The sequence below is a fragment of the Otolemur garnettii genome, unplaced genomic scaffold (genome assembly GCF_000181295.1).
Source record: "Otolemur garnettii isolate 467f Iridium unplaced genomic scaffold, OtoGar3 scaffold00032, whole genome shotgun sequence".
NCBI classification, from domain to species: Eukaryota; Metazoa; Chordata; class Mammalia; order Primates; family Galagidae; genus Otolemur; species Otolemur garnettii.
This window is the reverse complement of record NW_003852427.1, coordinates 11,511,238-11,512,483: the sequence shown is the minus strand read 5'-3', so window position 1 is coordinate 11,512,483 and position 1,246 is coordinate 11,511,238. Positions and strand designations below refer to the sequence as shown.

General features: G+C 65.5%; 1 protein-coding gene across 1 annotated transcript in view; it reads right to left on the bottom strand.

Annotated features, from left to right (window-relative positions):
* Positions 1 to 1,129, bottom strand: part of ATP1B3 (ATPase Na+/K+ transporting subunit beta 3) — a 47,971-nt gene extending 46,842 nt beyond the window's left edge. The window contains exon 1 of the mRNA XM_003789449.3: positions 815 to 1,129. Within this exon, the coding sequence (XP_003789497.1) occupies positions 815 to 923 (109 nt within the window). The 5' untranslated portion in view covers positions 924 to 1,129. The remainder of the gene's footprint in view (positions 1 to 814) is intronic.
* Positions 1,130 to 1,246: the final 117 nt, after the last annotated feature.

The following is a 1,246-nucleotide window of genomic DNA, read 5'->3' as shown; positions in this document are numbered from 1 at the left end:
AAACATACTAACCATCACTCACATGTTTTGAAGGCACAGAAAAAAAAAAAACAAAAAAAACAAAAAACTGCGCTGTAGAGACAGGATTTACTTTCCCCCAAGAAGTAAACATGAAAAGAAGAAAACCTCTGTAGTTACAAATGAGTGAGGGAAGAAACAACCCTTTTAAGGGCCTTTTACTGCCCCAATTCTAGCGTTTCCCTGCACAATGTACTTCTGTGACTAACTCCCCGCTAGGCGCTAATGGGACCCACACCCACACTTCGCACTCACTCGCACTCTTCCGACCGGTCGCGGTGGCAGCGTGGACGAGTCACAAGATAGCGGCGGGAGTGGAAATTTCCTCTCCCCAGGCGTGGGGCAGGGTCTGGCTTCCCCGAACCGCTCGGCGGGCCGGGCGCCTCCGCCAGGGCCTCTCCGGGCCGGCGCGCTCGGTACAAAGGAGGCCCGGGCACTCGGCCCCGCACGCCCCGGCCCGCCTCCGGGCAGGGGTCCCCGGCTTCCGGCGCCGCTCGGGGCGAAAGGCCCGGGAGGCACGTGCGCCCTGCTCGGGGCCAGGAGGCGGGAGGCGGCGCGGCCCTGCCGGGGATGCCCGCGGGCCCTCGCTAGCCAGCGGCGGCCGGTCCGCCCGGCCCGTCGAGAAATGAATGGAGCCGAGAGGTCCCGGGCCAGAGCCCCGCGGGCGGCAGAGGCCCTGGCGACTCCCGCGGCCCCGGCGAGGGGAGCCGCCTCCCGCCTCTCCTTTCCCACCCGACCCCGCCCGGCGCCCCCCGGACCGCGGCCGGCCCCGGGCGCCCAACTGCCGCGCGCTCACCCCAGCTCTGCGCGGTGCGCCCCAGGCACTCTTTGGTGGTCGGGTTGTAGAGGAAGAGCTTCCAATCGGTCAGGCTTTGGTTGATGGACTTCCTCTCCTTCTTCGTCATGGTGCGCGCGCGGACGGCGAGGGGAGCTGCGGCCGCTGGGGTGAAGGCGGCGAGGGGCGCGGAGGCGCGTCCGGGCTAGCGGCGCAGCCCGGCGACAGCAGCGGAGGCGGGACGGCCGAGGACACCTCCTCCTTCCCGGGAGTACTCGAGCCGACTGCCGCGCGCCGGGTCGGGCAGCCGCTCGGGCCGCGGGAGCCTGACGTCTCAGCTCGCCGTAGCCAATCCCCGTTCTCTTAAAAATGTGTCCAAATACCTCCGAACTCTAGAAACTTAGTCCCACCCAGAAAAAAAAAAGTCAAGACCCATCAACAAAATATTTTCCA